We start from the raw sequence: 16,581 nt of genomic DNA, 5'->3' as shown, positions 1-16,581 counted from the left end.
TACAAACCCAGAGAGGGGGGAAGGGATTGTTTATTTTGTATTCATGTATAGTACATAAGAATGTTATTGATGAATAATCTATTACACTTACTGTAAGATGTGTTTTTATAAAATTAATAAACAATTTAAACAGGAACCCCTCCCCCCCAACATGTCCAAGACTGAACTGCTCTTCTTTCCTCTTAAACCCTCCGCTTCTTCCTCTGTTCTCTATCTTTGTAAATAATATTGCTGCTGTTCCAGTCTCCTCTGCTTGCAACCTTGGAGTCATCTTCAACTCCGACATCTCATTTTCTACGCACATCCAACAGACTGTTAAAGACTGTCGCTTCTATCTCTACAACCTCACCAAAACACTCAAGTAACCTCACACTTAGACTACTGCAATTTACTTCTAACAGGTCTCCCGCTGAACCACCTCACTTCCCTGCAATCTGTGCAAAACTCAGCTGCATGACTTTTGCCAACCTCCCTACACTCATCTTACTCTTCTTAAATCACTTTACTGGCTTCCTATGTGCTTTTGCATAAAGTTCAAACTTCTTTTACTAACCTACAAGTGTGTTAATTCTGCGGCCCCTCAGTATCTCTCCTCTCTTCTCTTTCCTTATATACCTCCCCGAGAACTCAGTTCCTCAGATGTTGCTTTTCTCTGTATCCTTCTCCTCCACTGCCAATTCCAGATTTTGTTCCTTTCATCTAGCTACCCTGAGTTCATCTGTCATACCCCTTCCATTGTTTAAAATTGGACTGAAAACTCACCTTTTTGATATAGCCTTCAATCCATAATCCTACTGCCCACTGCTCACCACCCTAGCCAGCAGATTAACCATCTCCCCTAACTGTATCCCCCACCCTGGCATCCTGTTTGTCCTGACTGTTTAGATCAGGGGTGTCCAACCTGCAGCCCGAGGGCCACATGTGGCTCCGGTCGAGGGCGATGCAGTGTTTTTCTCTGCTGCCCCTGCCGGCTCCCTCCTTTGTCTTGCTGCAGGGTTTGCGTGGCCACAGAAACATTTTTTTTTAGGCCAGTGCGGCACAGGGAAGCCAAAAGGTTGGACACCCCTGGTTTAGACTGTAAGCTTTTTCAAGCAGGGGCTGTCTCCTTCGTGATTCTGTACAGCACTGCGTACGTCTAGTAGCATTCTAGAAATAATTAATAGTAGTAGTAGTAGTGGGAATGAACCTCAGTTGTTCCTGCCCTGTGCCGCTGCTCCATTGCAATGACTGCCAAGACTTCTTTGGGAGATCTTGGCAGCCATTTCATGATTGGAACCAGCATGGGGGGGGGGGAGTTGAGTTTTGTTTGGCCTCTAATTTATAACTTTTAAAATGAAATCTCTAATCCCCAAGTTCCTAATAGTTCTTTACTTAGAAATGCCTCACAACCTTACAATTACTAGAATCTAGTGCAGCAACAGGTTAATGTTATTTGTGAACATCCTGTTGGATTATACAAGATCAACTAATACTTGTGTTTTTTCATGCTTTTCAGAGACTGGTGGAATTACATTTAGAATTCAAACAAGCATGGAAGGTTTTTCAAATTCTGAAATACAGTTAAAGCTTACATTTCACTTACCAGTCACATACCCATCCTGCTTGCCGAATATCTCAGTTAGCTCAGAAGAGCTTACAAGGGCACAGTGTGAGAATGTAAAAGACAAATTACTTGAACGTGCCAATGAGCTTCTTTCTGAGCCTATGATACATGAGCTGCTCCTCTGGTTGCAACAGAATCTGAAGCACATCGAAAAATCGGACACTTGTAATGCACAAAGCATTTTAACAATGGACGAAATTAAAGAGGATGGCACATGGATGGCCCTTTTACATATAGATCACATGAGAGACAAAAAAAGATATGTTAGAACAGTGGCAAAATGGACTTCTGATCTGGAGCTAAGTGGAAGACTGATGTTCATGGGCAAGCTGATACTAATCCTGCTACAAGGGCATAAAAAAAATATTAAGGTGCAAAAAAATAAGTTTGTGTTATTGATTTGATTGTTTTGTTGATCTTCTGTTATGTGGTACAGGCCTCTAACTCTGCCATGTTTTAAAAAAAGCATAGTGATATGAACCGCTGCGATGATTTGTAGAAAAGTCTGTGTTCTTACTTGTACAGTGTAAAAGTTCTAGAGGATCATTAGATATAAATGTAATTGTCCAAATTTTGAGCAGGGCCCTATGAGGTTGTATAATATCTGAAATAAGTACATTATTCTTTAAAACATTCAGGGCTGCCTTATTTTTGTTTTCTTGAAGAGCTCGATATTCAGGGCTATTTAACTGGCCAGTTAAATAGTGTTTGGCCGGCTAACGGCAAATATTAGCAAAAGATAGCTGACTATCTCCACTGAGTATTAACGGTTAGCGGCTTAAACTTGCCTGGCAAACCATACTATACTGATTCTTGTATCCCGCAAATGTTGACTAGAAATCATTGCGGCTTACATAATGTTAGAAATGATACAGAGGTATAAACTTCATACACATGAATACGTTATAACAGGTCAGTGCAGTAAAGTCAATAGATGCGTTTTCCTGAATTGGAAATATGTGATAAGTCATCGTAAGCTGCTTGGGAGTTCATGCTTGGGTGGTCTCGAAAAGAACTTTTCTCCGGACCTGGCGTGGGGAGGGGAGTGGCAGCTTCCAGCATTGAGTTGTCCTCAAGTCATTGAAAGACTGTAAGACCGGGATAGCAGAAGTAAGTCCAGCTGAGTTTTCTCCATATATGGCTTTATTACGTGCTACACAGTCACTTTAAAGCATTACCCTTAATGTGTGACAGTCAAGTACAATCTCAACTCCCTTGTGGGTTCCTTGAAAAAGTTCCACGAAACGTGGTCCACGTCAGGACCCGTGAGACTTTATAAGTTAAGTCACAAGTTTTCTTCAAAATTTTTTTGCAAATGTTTATTTATTTATAAATTGAAATATTTTTAAAAAAATATAAAGTATTTATAAAATATTCCATATACAGTGACTGGGTGGTGGATCCGGCTGTTGGGACTTCGATCCTAGGCTGAATTACACAATTCTGAGTGTATGAGAATTTAAGGTTAAACTTTATTTTCAAGTCAATGAATATTTAATTGGAGACCATTGGTTTAGATTTATTTTATGTGCTAGCCATCAATTTTAAGCACTGACCAGCCAAGTTTAGCAAAATCGGGCTGAACAAAAAGCAGGTCTGTCTTTGGCTGGATAACTTAGCCAGCCAGCGCTTAAAATTGATGTAGCTGGCTAAGTTTGAGCCAGCCAAAGATAGACTGGATATTCAATGCTGGTCACCAGCAATGGTCCAGCATTGAATATCGGGGTCAGTGCCAACCGCAAGAATTATCCGGCCTCCCTCCTGTGGCCTCAGTATTGGCCCAGAGAACACAAGAAATCTTCTAAGTGGACACATGGCGCTCCTTTTACTAAGCTGCCATAGCGTTTTTAGTGCACGCAGGATTTTAGCGCACGCTAAACCCGTGCTACGCGGCTAGAACTAACGCCAGCTCAATTAACGCTGGCGTTAAGGTCTAGCGCATGCGGCAATTCAGCATGTGCTAAGCACACGCTAAAACTGCTATCACAGCTTAGTCAAAGGAGCCCATGGTGTTTTTTACATTTCTTTCCTCTCTTGACTCTCTGTTTCCAGGCATGCCTAGGCAGCAGACTACCTATTTTCCTTCTAAGCAGAGTGCATGAGCAATTGCTGATACGTTCTAGGAGCGTCACTCACAAAATTACTTGCAAATTTAGTTTTTAGAACTAGTTGCTCATATGAAAAAAAAATTTAGAACATAAGAATAGCCTTACTGGGTCAGACCAATGGTGTCTCTAGCCCAGAATCCCATCTTCACAGTGGCCAATCCAGGTCATAAGTACCTGGCAAAAACCCAAACTTGCCACTCAAAAAAAAAAAAAAAATATATTGCATGTAGACTACCTTAACCCTTTGCCACTCACTTACACTCTCATCCTTTCTAACCAAACTTCAACTCAAGATACAGCAACTATTTAACTCCTCTTTTGATTGGTTCATGGGAGAATATAGTGATTCCTATTCAGGATCATCATATGTGGTCCTGAGGTTTTGATGATCAAGAGGGTGAGACGCAGCCACAGGGATTTTATAGAGGCACTTCAGAACTGTTTGGTAGGTGTCAGTAGAACCAGCCCCTGGAATTCCTTCCCTCCCAAAACCTATGACACTCTCTCTGCAGTAATTGATTCTACTTGAACTGACATTCATAGAAGTTTATTGATAACTCATTTGTACTGGAGTATGTAGAACAAAGTAGGGCATCTTTTACCAATCTGTGTTAATATGCAGTTAGTAAATAGGGCCTGTTATGAATAATGGGACTTGAATTAAAATATATTTCCATAGCGGCCCACAGATCAATCCAAAGACTTGTTGGTTGTGCCCATCTACCAGCAGATGCAGATAGAGAGAATGCCAGAGCTACATGTAACCTGTGCAGCAGCCTCCTTTTCAGTATTCTCTCTAACAGGTGGATGGTCACAATCTGTGCAGCTCTGATTGTGATTCCTGGCTTGTTCCCTGGGCATAGTTAAGCCTTTGTAGTTCCTGCACTTCTCCGCAGCCTTGGATGCAAACCTAGTGGTGTCAGGTCTCTCCTCTGTGTATCCCCCCCCCCTCAGTGGCCCACTGTTATTCCTATTTTTACTCCTGAGAGGGTCCTCTGCCTCTGAAAGGAAGAAGAAAAAAAAGCAAGAGCTGTAGCTGTGCTGGGCAGTGGAGAACTATATTATTTGAAGAAGGCTTACTGCAGCCTTACCATGCCGTCGGATTTCTGTGAGTTTCGGCAGTTTAAGATGGGTTGAATGGCTGCTCCCATTGAGACTGCTAAGCAATGCTTCTGCTTTGGAAGCAGGAGGTTTTTGGGCAGCTGTGGTATGAGCAGCTCATGTGTGTTAAGCTTTGGGCAGTGCCATGTTGCAGGAGTCTTCTGCAGCCTCGGAAACATCAGCTGCATCAGGGGAGATTGTAATGGTCTCTGTGGTGTCTCTTCCAATGCATGTGTCAGTGGTCACCATTTTGGATTTGCTGTCACGTGCTTTTCTTGCCGTAAGGGCTTAGAGTTTGCAGCAGTGTTGGGGGGGCCTCCACTGGGTCGGCGTCAATGTCAGCAGACTACTTGCAGGGAGCGTGGGGGCATAAATTTTCACTGTCCACTTCTCTCTAGAATTTGTTCTTTCAATGCACCAGGCCTTTTTGATGCAGCTCCTGGGGGACTCTGTGGACTCCCTGTCAGCCCTTTCCCCCAAGAGGCCCAGGATTGAGACACAGAAGGACATAGAGCAGCTGTCCGTCACTTTAGAGCATGGGTACGAAGGTCCTTGTTTGGGGGGGTGGGGTCTTGCCACTCCCAGGTAGACTCTTTTTGAGGAGGAGGACAGCAGCAAGATTATTTAAAAAGATTTGCCTTCCCTGATTGTGAGGGTGCTGTAGGTTTCATGACCAAGACGAAGGAAGTCATTTTGCCACTATATCGGGCGATGGTGCGCCCACATCTGGAGTACTGTGTCCAGTACTGGTCGCCGTACCTCAAAAAGGACATGGTGGTACTTGAGGGAGTCCAGAGAAGAGTGACAAAGTTGATAAAGGGTATGGAAAACTTCTCATATGCTGACAGATTGGAAATGCTGGGGCTATTCTCCCTGGAAAAGCGGAGACTTAGAGGAGACATGATAGAAACCTTCAAAATCATGAAGGGTATAGAGAAGGTAGACAGGAACAAATTCTTCAGGCTGTGGGGAGCCACAAGCACAAGGGGGCACTCGGAGAAATTGAAAAAGGACAGGTTTAGAACAAATGCTAGGAGGTTCTTTTTCACTCAGAGGGTGGTGGACACATGGAACGTGCTCCCGGAGGCTGTAATAGGCCAGAGCACGCTACAGGGGTTCAAGGAAGTCTAGATAGGTTCCTAAAAGATAATGGGATTGAGGGGTACAGAAAGAAGTAGAGGTAGGTTATAGGATTAGACAGAAACCACTTCACAGGTCACGGACCTGATGGGCCGCCGCGAGCGGGCCACTGGGCGTGATGGACCTCTGGTCTGACCCAGTGGAGACAACTTCTTATGTTCTTATGTTCCTTAAGCCTCTGTCGCCAGAAGCCGCTGCACATCCTAAGATGGGTACCAAGCGGCATCCCAAGGCCTTTCATATTCATGCAGCTATAAATGTGCTTATTTCTGAGCAGTGGGATACCCTGGAGATGGGGGTTGCATGGGTCAAGTCTAAGCTTAATTCCCAGGGGAGGAGCTAGAGCAGTTGTGGCTTACTAAGGTGGATGATCTCGTGGCTGCATTGACTAAGAAGACTACTCTGCTTGTGGAGGGCGGCTCGGCCCTTAAGGTCATCCATGATAGGCATCTGGAGGCTTCTTTCAAGGCATTCTTTCAGGTGGCAACCTTAGATCTACAGGTCATGGTTTGTGGATCTTATGCATCCCAGGCCTATCTCAGCTGGGTGCAGCAGGCTTTTACAATGGAGGAGCTGATACAGACTTTGTTCTCACTAGAATCTGGTCTGATTTATTTGGCAGATTTGCTCTATGATCTGCTTTGGATATCAGCTAAGGGAATTTCTTTGGCTCTGACAGCCCACCACTGGCTCTGGCTGTGGCACTGGTTGGTAGATGTAGCCTCTAAGTCAAGGCTGACTAGGCTCCCTTTTTTGGGGGAAGGTGCTATTTGGTGAAGATTTGGAAAAGATCATTAAGGTTTTTGGAGAAACTAAGGGGCAGCATCTACTGGAGGATAAACCTAGGTCTTCTTTCAGATCTACCCAGATGACCACATTTTTGGGAGTTGAGGCACTGTAGACTGGGGAAGACCTTGTCCTTTCAGAGGCCTCAGTTTCAGCAGAAGCCACAATCCTTTTGAGGTGATAAACTTTCTGGGGTCATGGTTTCCTAAGCCTCCACTGGGCTCCACTCAACACAATGATGCCATCTTGGTCCACTCTGCCAAAGTTTGGCTAGGGGACAGCTGTCCCTCTTTCTGGACGAGTGGGACAAAATTACCACAGACCAGTGGGTGCTGGATGTGGTTAGGGAAAGTTATAATCCGTTATTGGATTGTTTTCTGAAATCTACATGCAAGGCATCAGCCAAGGTATGGGCAGTTCAAGATACTCTTGAGGTGCTTCTTTGCCTGGGGGCAGTACAACCAATCCTGCTTTCAAAGCAAGGGACAAGTCGATATTCAATTTATTTTGTGGTTCCTAAAAAAAGGGGGGGGGGGGGCTCAATTTGGCTGGTTCTGGACCTCAAAAGGGTAAACAGAACTCTCAGGGTGCAACATTTCCGCATGGAGACTTTGCACTCGGTCAAAGCCTTGGTGCGGCCCAGAGAGTTTTTCATGTCCTTGGATTTGAAAGAGGCATACCTGCACATTCCCATTTGGCCTCCACATCAGTGATTCCTGTGGTTCGTGGTGCTAGGAGAACATTTTCAGTTCCAGACCATGCCATTTGCTCATGCCATGGCTCCGTAAACTTTTTCAGAGGTCATGGTGGTGGTGTTGGCCTTCCTGCGGAAATAAGGAATCAGGGTTCATCCCTATCTGGATGACTGGTTTATCTGGGCTTCCTTGCAGCAGGACAGCATGCAGGTCAGAAGGAGGGTTGAAGACTTATTACGCGCTCTAGTTTGGGTGGTCAACCTGCCAAAGAGCAAGCTATGAAGTCCATCGAATATCTTAGGGTCCTCTTTGACACTCGAAAAGGGTATATGTTCCTTCCAGAGGACTGTTGTCAGAGGCTTCAGACTCATCGTCCCTTCTGCAACTGTCAGCGCTGATGGCATAGGACTGTATGTAAGTCCTGGGAATGATGGTGTCAACTCTGGATATGGTTCCATGGTCAAGGTCTGACATGAGGCCTCTGCAGAGATCATTGGTCCACAGTGTCAGAAGACAATGTTACTGGCAGCCAAGTTCAGTCTCCATTGGTAGCTTTGGCCAGCTAGTCTGCGCAGCCCCAGAGTGGGTGATAGTTACCAAGGATGCCAGTCTCAGTTGGAGAGTTCACTGCCTCAACAGTATGGCACAGGGCTATTGATCGACTACGGAGGCAAAGTGGTTGATGAGCAGGCGACAACTGAGGGCCATTCATTTATCTCTACAGGCGTTTTACTCTTTGGTCCAAGGCAGAGCGATTCAAGTGATGTTGAACAGTACGACGGCAGTAGCATACATCAGAGGCAAGGGGGGTCATCAAAGTGCCCCTCTGATGTTGGAGTCGCAGTTGCTTTATCACTGGGAAGAGGCTCACCTGTCAGTACTGTTAGCGGCACACAAAGCGGGATCACTCAATGTTCAGGTAGACTTCCTCAGCTGCAACATATTGGATCCGGTGGAGTGGGAGCTCTCATAAGTGTGGAGTCTTGGAGATTGATTTGATGGCCTCCCAGGCCAACTCCAATGTTTTTCAGCAGGAGAGGGGAGGTCAGAGCAGAGGCTCTAGAAGCACTTCTTCAGCTGTGGCTGATGGACAGGATCCTTGGTTGCATTGCCCGTCACGCGGGTCCAGTGATGTTGGTAGCCCCAGATTGACTCGGGTGTCTGTGGTACGTGGACTTGGTCAGATTGCAGATAGCAGACTGCTACCTCTGAGGGGGTAGTGGGGGCTTCTGTCTCAGGGCTGATCCTCATGGAGAATCCCTCTCTCTTTGGACTTATGGTCTGGCTCTTGAGCAGGCGAAGTTGAGAAAAAAGGGTGTATTCAGCTATAGTCATTTCTACCCTGCTACGAGCCAAGAAAGGGTTTACTATGATAGCATACACTAGAGTCTGGAGGACATTTGAGACCTGGTGCGCTAGAAAGGAGATTTCTCTGGCAACAGCTTCGATGCCAAGCATCGTGGTATTCTTGCAGGAGGGTCTGGATAGAGGATTGTCTTGCAGTTCCTTAAAGGTCCAGATGGTAGCCCTTGCATGCTTTTGGGGTCATGTAAATTGAACGTCGTTGGCAGCGCATCTGGATGTGGGATGGGATGGGATGTGGTATGGGATTTTCTGAAAGGGGTTAAGCATCTAAAACCCCCTAGAAGACCAGTGTGTCCTGAGTGGAATCTGAATCTGGTGCTCCAGGCCTTGCAGTGGGGGCCCTTTTGAGTCCTAGGATTGCATCTCCATAAAGGATCTTACTTTGAAGACAGTGGTTTTGGTAGCCATTGCATCAGCCAGGAGGATGTCAGAGTTGCAGGTTCTTTTGTGCCAGGATCTGTTTCTCTGTTTCACGGAAGTGGGAGTAATGGACAGTGGGTATTTAGTAAATCATTTGAATCAGCTGATGTTTCTGCCTTCCTTTTTTAGAGAAGATTATCTGGTGGGCTTCTGGGCTTTACATTGCTTGGATGTATGTTGGCATGTTGGTCTGGTACTTGAAGATTACCAATGACTTTAGAATCTCACTTGTTTCTTGTTTGCAGGGCACAAGAGAGGAGAACAGTCATCTAAGGTGTCTATTACTTGCTGGCTCAAGGAAGCAATCTTGTTGGCATATGTGTTTGTGGGGTGGTCCCCACGGTCTGTTCTGAAGGTACATTCCAACAGAACACAGTCCATTTCTTTTGCAGAGTCGCAGCCAGTCTCTATGGAGGAGATTCGTTGTTTGGCTGCTTGGGCCTCAGTGCATACTTTTGTGAGACTTTACTGCTTGGATGTGGGAGCTAGAAGCGTTTGGTACCTTGGTGTTGGCAGCTGGGGTTGCGAGGTCCTATCCAACTTGAGGATTGCTTTGATATATCCCACAGGTCTCTGGACTGATTTGTGGGATGCTATGGAAGGAAAAATTAGTTCTTACCTGATAGTTTTCTTTCTATTAGATCCCAACAGATCAATCCAGAGGCCCTCCCTAAGATTATGGGATCAGCAATTTCTGGAAAGTAGAAGAGACTGCAGGCAGAGTATGGTTAAAAAAAAAGCCACACCCTGCTTATGTGGGGGTGTTTCAAGTTCCAGCAATGGTACTGCTAAGATGTTTGTGTTGCGTGCACAGGGGTTCATACTTTTCATTTCAAAGTCAGATGTTTTCCCCTTTCCTCGGAAGTTCTACTGCTTGGCTAATCAGAATACTGGAAAGGAGGCTGCTGCAAAGGAGGTTACATGTAGAGCTCTGGCATTCTATCTCCACCTGCTGGTAGATGGCACAACCCACAAGTCTCTGGATTGATCTGTTGCGATTAATGGAAAGAAAATCACCAGGTAATAATTTTTTCCATGTCAGGTCACATTAATATATATTAACACAGGCTAGTAAAAGAGATTCTTTGTTTCTTAGAAAGAAAGTTGATTACTTCTCTAAGCTCTCATCATTATTATTTATTTGCTTAGTTTATTGTCAAGCTTCACATATTTTCACAGTGAAATTATTTGTGCCATCTACAGATTAATTTAAATACTTCTGCAGTAATTAATGCCAAACTTTTTTTCTTCATGACACATGCAAGAGTTACAGAAGAGTCAGAAAACCTAAAAAAAACCTTTTACTGAATATGAGTTAATACTTTGAATTTCCAGTGCAATAGGTGCATCATTCTGTACAAGTGGGTTATCTTCCCCAGGTTGTGAGCCTCTGCAGAAGGTATCCGCTCCGGATTTTTTTTCTAACCTTCCTTCTTCACAGTGAGCTCTACTGCCATCTACAGTTTTTCCCTTTGGCATGCAAGCCGGAAGGAGTGTTCTGCTCTGCCTTTTTCTTTATTTTCTTCAAGTTATTTTCAGATTTCTTCATTTTTTTTGTGCTTGGAACTTCCCTGTTTGTGGGTACAGGTCTTCCTGCGTGGAAAAGAAGCTAAGGAAATTTTTTCTTTTTATTGTTAGCTTTTGCTACTTTCTTCCCCCCCTTCCCTCCTTGCTTTTTCCCTCCTCTCTTCTTTTCTTTACAATATTGTAGTTCTCCCTCCTTTCCTTTTGTACGCTAGCCTTCCCGATGTCCAGTATGTATGGCCTTTGTTCTGTTCTGCATGTTATTTGGAGTTTGTTTCCCTTTTTTAAATGCTTTATTTATTTGTACAATGCTTTGAATTTTAGGACTTGCGTTTAATCAAAATTTTAATAAACTATGAAACTATGCAGCTGACAGGCTAATCTTCTGTGGTACCTGTTAGCCAGCCTGCAGAAGCAGTTTTGGAGCTTGGGGGCCATCCCCAGTTAACGTAGTTCACCTACTGCATAGCAGGAGTTTGAGCGCAGGCTATCAGGCATCCGTAGGAGGCTTAGCGGTGTCTTGCAGAGTACTGACTGCATTTTTGTCTCACCCCTTCTGGTTGTGCATCTGTTGGTCTGCGGGGATGGGATTCAGTCAGACAGCATTAAGTATTTGGGAGTAAGAGATTATAAGCATTTTTTTTAAACAATGATGGTTGTAATCTTTAAAAAAAAAACTTGAAATTCAATTGCAGGTCAATTTTCATGAGTCTTCCTTTTATAGACATATGATTTTGGCATTGGTTGCCCTCCCAGAGGAAGTGGTTGATTCAGCCAGTTGGAACTCTGAGCCATTTGGCTGGCACTGGTGAAATTTCAAAATACTCTGTAAGGCCAGGCAATCTGTGTGCTACAGCAGTAGCATATGTAAACTGCTAGTGTGGCGCCAAGAGTGTCCAGCCATCTCTGGAAGCTCACCCGCTCTTCACCTGAGCGAAATGTCATTTGCAGGTGCTCTTAGCAGCACACATAGGGAATGGACAATGTACAGACTTTCTCAGCAGACAGACCTTGGATTCAGGCGAGTGGATGCTGTTAACATCAGCATTTCAAGCCAGTGTTTGTTGCTGGGGTCAGCCACAGTTCGACTGCATGGCGACAGTACCAAACAAAAAGGCAGACAGGTTCTTCAGTTGAAGATCCGAGCTCTAGATGCTCTAGTGCAGTCATTGCCAAAGAACGTACTTTTATACTTCTTTCCTTCGTGGCCTTTGATAAAACCAAATCCTTCAAAGAATTGCAAATCATTAAGGAAAGGTCATTCTAGTAGCTCCAGATTGGCCACGCAGACTGTGTTATGCAGATCTGGTATATCTTTGGATGGGTCCCAGTCTCAGGCTACAGATGCATCTGGATCTTCTTTCCCAGAGTCCCGTGTTCATTGAAGATCCTGAAAGCTTTGCGTTAGAATGCAAAGGATTCTCAGTGGTGGTCATTTCTTCTCTCCTCAAGTCTAAAAAACCCTCTATGGTCTTGGCATATGCTAAAGTGTGGGAGACTTTCCAGCATTGATGCACCCAGGAACATGAGCTGCTTTTAGCTCTGGTTTCTGTGGTGTTAACTTTTCTCCAAGCCAGCCTGGGCAAGGGACTCACTGTGGCTTCCCTTAGAGTCCAAGTTAGGACTCTCTTGTTTCAGGGCTTGGAACTACAAATCTACTTTGACGTCTCATCCGGACATAAATAGATTTTTGAAGGGTCCACTGCGCATTAGAACTCCAATCAAAGTCCCGTTCCCTTCGTAGGATCTGAATGTAGTTCTAAGGGGTCTCAGCCAAGCCCCATTTGAACCACTGAAGGAGGCATCACTGAGGGATTTGACATTCAAGACAGTTTTTCTGGTAGCAGGCTCTTTCCTTTAGGGAACCTTTCTTTAAAATCTCTGGCACTGGTATCTCCTTGCGTATCATTCCTTCCTTTCTTCCAAAGGTTGTTTTGACATTTTATGTCAATCAGGAAATTCGCTAACCAGCGTTTCAGTCCACAGGTCCCAAGAAATAGGACCGGATTCTAAAGAAGTTGGATGTGAGAAGAGCATTTCTTCGATATCTGGAGATCACCAACGGGTTTAGGCTCTCTGACCATTTTTTTGTGCTGACTAATCCAGTTAAGCTAAGGACACTAACTTTCAAGGCCACGATTTCCAGATTGATCTGAAGGACCATTTCATCAGCTTATATTATTTGTGGGAAACAATCTCCTGTTTCTGTGGGGCACATTCAACTAGAAGTATAGCTTCGTCATGGGCAGAAGGTAGGGCAGTTTCTCCAGCAGAGATTTGTAGGGTGGCGACTTGGTCCACTCTGTATACATTCGCTAAGTTTTTTACAGAATGGATGTGACAGTAAGGGAGGACTCTGCCTTTGGGTCCTCAGAGCTACGTGCCAGCGCAGTCATTCTATCCTAGATTTCTGGGACTGCTTTTGTACATCCCACTTGTCCAGAATGACACACCAATTGCATTGGAAAAAGAGATTAGGTTCTTAACTTGCTAATATCTTTTCCAGTAGATAGGTGTGTCATTCTGGACACTCGCCCTTTCATTCCTGCGCTTGCCTACTGTCTCATTCAGTTCATTATTCTCCAAGTCTGTAGCTTGGATGTCAGTCAGCCCTTTGGGCCATGAAGAATATTGTGTTTCTAGCATCAGTAGGGAGTACTACCTGAGCTCCTCTGATGCCTCTGTTGGCACTTTGTTGATGTTTGATTGTTCTCAGTTCATGTCTTAGTTGGAGCAGAACAGATCTGTTGTTGGGGATGGTTTCCCATTTCCTACTTCACCTAATTTCGGAAGAGTACTTGCTTGCTTGGGGACTAACTGTAGATGGCAATAGAGCTCTCTGTGAAGTAGGAGGGTTAGAAAAAAAAAAAATCCGAAGTGGATTCCTTCTTTAGAGGCTTGCTGCATGGAAGAGAGAACCCGCTTGTCCAGAATGACACACCTATCTGCTGGAAAAGATATTAGCAAGGTAAGAATTTAATCTCTTTATAAACTTATTTGAGATTTCCAGGTTATATTATAGGTAGATTATCTTAATGGAAAACTGAAACCTTTTGTCCTTTATCAGACTCCACAGGAAAGACCAGGGCCCCAGTTGTGTTTTTCATCCTGCTTCCAGTCATGCCTAAGGCATTCTGATAAATGACTCGTGGATACAGTCATTTTTGCTCCCTTTTTGTCTTTCTAGCTTGTTATGTAATTGATTTGTTTCCACTATTGTAGACCGACTACAGTTCAGACAAGTCTGTGAGGTGAGCTCATCAAAGAAGTGACAACTGAATACAAGAAATGTAGAGAGGGGGAAAAGATGGCTACCCCTAAGACACTTCTAGAAAAGGTTTTGCTGAGTACACGGCTTCTTTAGTTTTTGCTAATATGGTTAAGAGGAAGGAACATAGGAATTCTCGGATGCTTTGTTTTGCTTTCACAATTAATTTTATTTTTTAGCTTCTTAGATTTAATTGTGCTTCATTTCACGAGCCTCTTCGATTGTGTTTGAAATCTGAAAAGAATGTCTCTAGATCATCTAAACCATTTACCAATGTAATTGGCAGTTTTCCACGGTCGTCCAGCTGAGCCATTTTTTTCTAAAGACATGCTCTTAGTTTAGGTACTGTGCTATCTGTATGATGCTCTCTAAGATTCCACTGGTTAATAGCTTGATAGATTATGGATGTTTTATAGTCTCATTAGTTGCATATGTGACTACCTGCCTAGCTCACAAGCCATGCTGAGAAGGATTAGGTTGCATGAACTGTTTTTATCTTCTACCTAGACTATAGGCAGAGACTTTTATATCCAGTTTAGAAATGTTTACAGAGCAAAATCATGCTGTTTACCCGTGTTTACTTGCCACTTTTTTTTTTTTTTTTAAAACTAAGCTTTTATGAGTTCAGTGCGTTTAGAATGAATTTCAAGACATTGATGGTGATATTTATTTAACACCTTCTGTTCTGCCATTTAGGATTATTTGATTCTTCAGAAAACCTCTAAAGTAGATGTGGACTCATGCGGAAAGAAATGCAAAGAGAAAATGATTCGTGTACTGTGTGAAACAAGAGTACCAACTGCACACAAAAGGTATAATTTAGTGCTATTGCAGATAGAAAAGCAGCAGAATCGATAATTACATTCTGACAAACCTGGAGGAATATTCATGAGCTTCATTCTGTGCTGTAGGTTTCTGGCATTCGAAGTTAAAGATTACGCATCATTGGCAGAGCTGCAAAGAGAATTTGAAGCTGCAGGACTTGAGGAGATTTTCATTGAATTTGTGATTGTTCTGTTGTAAGGAAATGTGAACGAAGTCTTCGACTGAAACAACTACTCTTTGTGCATTGTGGCTGGTGGGAACTGGAACATGAAACCACTTTTTTTACTAACAGCAGTGAAACTGCCCTATACATAAATGTTAAGGCACCATCAAAATTCCAGAAAACAAAAGGCAATTCATATCCTGTATTAAAAAAAAAATTGCATCAAAAACCTTGTTCTGAAAATGCTGATTGGAAAAAAAAATTCTGATATTTTGCAGAAATCTAAAAAGAATAGTTCTTTTTCTCATGGAAGCCTTACGATTATGTTAATTCCTTATAAACAAAGCAAATTACCCATGAGAAAACTATATATATGTGATGTTGAACTAGTTTTCTATAGGCATTGACCTCATATTTATGGAATTTTTTTTGTGACATGCTGCAGGATGTTGGTGTCTTGTATCTAAGTTTTTAATATAGACATTTCTTCTGATTGTGGAACTGTTAAAAGAAGTTACTACTACTGTATGGAAGAGGGATTTAGATTTGTTAGGAATCTGCAACATTCTGAGGAAAGGGGAGCAAATTCTGAAAAGATAGACTCCAACTTAACCTGGGTGCAGTAGCATAGCGAATGTGAGAAGTGCCCAAGGTGGGAGGTGACCCCTATATGCTCCATCCCCGCCCCCTCCTGCTGCATGCATATGCCGCTTCTATTCCCACCCTCTGTAACGTTCCTGGTGCAAGCAACAACCTCCAAGCTGCTGTCGCACCAGCGTCGGCTCTGCCTCTGATGTCACTTCCTTGGTGCGGGTCCGGGAAATGACATCAGAGGAAGAGCCGGCGCAACAGCAGGTTGGGGGTTGCTGCTCACACCAGGAATGTTACAGAGATACAGGGGAAGGGAAACAGCTCACATGCGCGGCAGTGAGGGGTGGAGAGGGAGCGGCAGGGTGGAGAAGAGAACGCGTGCCCTCACCAAAACGGTGCCTGGGATGGACGCCCCCCCCCTTACTATGGCACTGCCTGGGTGGAACCAGTTTGTCAGCACTAACATTTAAAAAGGAAATCAAGCAGCTCTTAAACTAGAACTTAGGAGAATGCTGACAGTTACGCAGGAGCACATGGTTCAGAGTAAAGTATCTTTGAAGGATATTAACAAAATAGGGAAGTTAGTGCATCCTGAAAGTAGGGTAGCAATAAAAGTGAAAGTAACCACAGACATATTAAACCAGGGGTGTCCAATGTCGGTCCTCGAGGGCCGCAGTCCAGTCGGGTTTTCAGGATTTCCCTAATGAATATGCATTGAAAGCAGTGCATGCACATAGATCTCATGCATATTCATTGGGGAAATCCTGAAAACCCGACTGGACTGCGGCCCTCGAGGACCGACATTGGACACCCCTGTATTAAACAATGCAAATATCTTTGTCAACTGATGGAAGAAAGATAATCAATGAGCCACTGTCAGGCTCATAATCAAAAAACATAGATGTCCAAAAAGCATCATAAATCGGCACTTGGACGTCCTAATCGCCAGGACGTCCAAGTGCCGATAATCAAAACCAGTCTTTCTGTACGTC

General features: G+C 43.9%; 1 protein-coding gene across 4 annotated transcripts in view; it reads left to right on the top strand.

Annotated features, from left to right (window-relative positions):
- RWDD3 (RWD domain containing 3) overlaps positions 1-15,799 on the top strand; it is a 35,462-nt gene extending 19,663 nt beyond the window's left edge. For all 4 annotated transcript variants that reach the window (XM_033917268.1, XM_033917265.1, XM_033917264.1 and 1 more), the window contains exons 2-4: positions 1,496-1,974; positions 14,707-14,822; positions 14,922-15,799. In XM_033917268.1, the coding sequence (XP_033773159.1) occupies positions 1,531-1,974; positions 14,707-14,822; positions 14,922-15,033 (672 nt within the window). In that variant the 5' untranslated portion in view covers positions 1,496-1,530 and the 3' untranslated portion in view covers positions 15,034-15,799. The remainder of the gene's footprint in view (positions 1-1,495; positions 1,975-14,706; positions 14,823-14,921) is intronic.
- The last annotated feature ends 782 nt before the right edge of the window (positions 15,800-16,581 follow it).

This window comes from Geotrypetes seraphini, chromosome 12, assembly GCF_902459505.1.
Source record: "Geotrypetes seraphini chromosome 12, aGeoSer1.1, whole genome shotgun sequence".
Taxonomy (NCBI): Eukaryota; Metazoa; Chordata; class Amphibia; order Gymnophiona; family Dermophiidae; genus Geotrypetes; species Geotrypetes seraphini.
Note: the sequence above shows the minus strand (reverse complement) of the source record. Positions and strands in the feature narration are given on the sequence as shown.